General features: G+C 42.8%; 1 protein-coding gene across 1 annotated transcript in view; it reads right to left on the minus strand.

Moving 5' to 3' along the window:
- Nucleotides 1–1,037: 1,037 nt before the first annotated feature.
- FOXD3 (forkhead box D3) overlaps nucleotides 1,038–1,881 on the minus strand; it is a gene marked incomplete at its 5' end in the record, with an annotated part of 1,756 nt that continues 912 nt past the window's right edge. The window contains one exon of the mRNA XM_008575995.1: nucleotides 1,038–1,874. Coding sequence (XP_008574217.1) covers nucleotides 1,644–1,874 — 231 coding nt within the window. The remainder of the gene's footprint in view (nucleotides 1,875–1,881) is intronic.

The raw sequence follows: 1,881 nt of genomic DNA on the forward strand, positions 1-1,881 counted from the left end.
TTTCATTTCTATTTTAATTCTTATTTTTTTTTAAAAAAAGGTTGAAACAGCTGAAATGCACATTTAAAATGATCTACGAGGACCTCCCCCATTTCAAACCGGCTTCCCGCACCAAGATGTTTCATTTCTATTTTAATTCTTATTTTTTTTTAAAAAAGGTTGAAACAGCTGAAATGCACATTTAAAATGATCTACGAGGACCTCCCCCATTTCTGCCCTACGACCTCGCATTTCACACTAACCTAGCCTAAGGTAAAGGAAAAAGGAGGGAAGAGGTAATGTGCACCTGTTTTCAAAAGGGTATTAAGGCCACCATTCCTCCACCTTCAGAAAGGCGTCGGTTGCAGGGACGAGAAGCATCTTATTTGAAAGTATTATGAAAATAAAACTACGTATTATCTATCAGGTTGAAATAGATAATACAATCCCACTGCAAAATTTAAAATGCTGTAACATGAAATTTTAAAGCCAACTGGCTTTATTTACCACTTCTACTTAAGAGATGAAAAGTAATTTCAAAAATCTAAGATTTAAATGCTAAAAACAGGAATGTTTGGAATTTACTTACCTTTGAAAGGATAATTGAAATGACCAAGAACTCTCCCTCATTTGGGAAATTTTCATTGTGGAAGATACTAGTCTGCTCTTTTTAAAAAAATTTTTAAAACTATGCTGTTGTTTAGAATTAGGTGTTCTGGGTTTTTTTTGTTTTTTTGAATGACAGCCTACTTAATCCATTGAAATGTCTGGTCATTTAGATTTAATGGGTTGTTGATATGAAGGGGGTCATCACCCACATCCTGACTTTAGGTGAAAACTAAATGAAAAATATTAATATGACCTAAATTAGACATACTCTTTCCTTTCTCCAATTAACCTTTTCTTACACTCGAGTTATGAATTAGCAAAGATTAAAGTGGTCATTACTTGAAACTCCTTAATTTTCTGGGGAACATAAGATATATATACCCTTTAAAAAGCTTATCATTTACTTCAGACACCTAAATAAAACACTAGGCTAAGCATTTTAAAAATTTATTTACAAAGTTGTGTACAACACGATGGAATAACATTTAGAATACCATATATATTCATTCATATAGAAACAGACTTTTATAATAGAGTGACACTTTTCGCCCTTTTGAAAATTTCTTTATATTTAAAATCTCCCAACGTCTCTATACTTTCTTTTCTCGGATAAAACTGCGGAGAGTGAACCTTCAAAAAAAATGAAAGTTCAGAGCTCTAAATCTACTGATCTTTTTTCTTAAAAAAATAAAAACCCCAAAAGGAAAGTCAATAATTTTTATACAAATATGTACAAAGGATTTCCCTCCCATCCCCACGGTACTGAGAGCAGGCGCCGTCGGGGTGCATTTTTGGAAAATTCGGTTTTCGTTTTACCTGTACGGAAAGCTATTCCCGGCGGGCACGCGGTGAGTTTGCTCGGCCAGCTTAGGTGTGCGCGACGGGGTGGAGGCCACAGAAGGTAGGTTTTGGAGGGTCGGGGGGGAGGAAACGGGGGAGAGGCAGAGTTCGGGATTGGGCAAGGGAACCGGGACCAGGGCGGGGCGCGCAGCCTGGAAGTACAGCCGACGCCCGAGGCCGCCGCGGGTTCCTGTGTCCCGGCCACAGGCGCGTCCCTATTGCGCTGGCCACTTCGCTTGCGCGGCGGCGGCTGCAGCGGCGGCGGCCGAGGCGGCGGGCTGCAGGAACTGTCCAGAGAGCGGCACGCTCAGGATGGGCGCGATGGTGGCGGTCGTCCGGCTCAGCGACAGCGGCTGGTGCGTGGCCATGAGTGCCGCCGACTGCACGGTCCCGGGCGGCCGCAGGAAGGACTGCCCGGTGCCCCCGCCCCCGCCGCCCCCGGAACCCCCAGTG

Source organism: Galeopterus variegatus, unplaced genomic scaffold (assembly GCF_000696425.1).
Source record: "Galeopterus variegatus unplaced genomic scaffold, G_variegatus-3.0.2 Scaffold1271, whole genome shotgun sequence".
Lineage (NCBI taxonomy): Eukaryota > Metazoa > Chordata > Mammalia > Dermoptera > Cynocephalidae > Galeopterus > Galeopterus variegatus.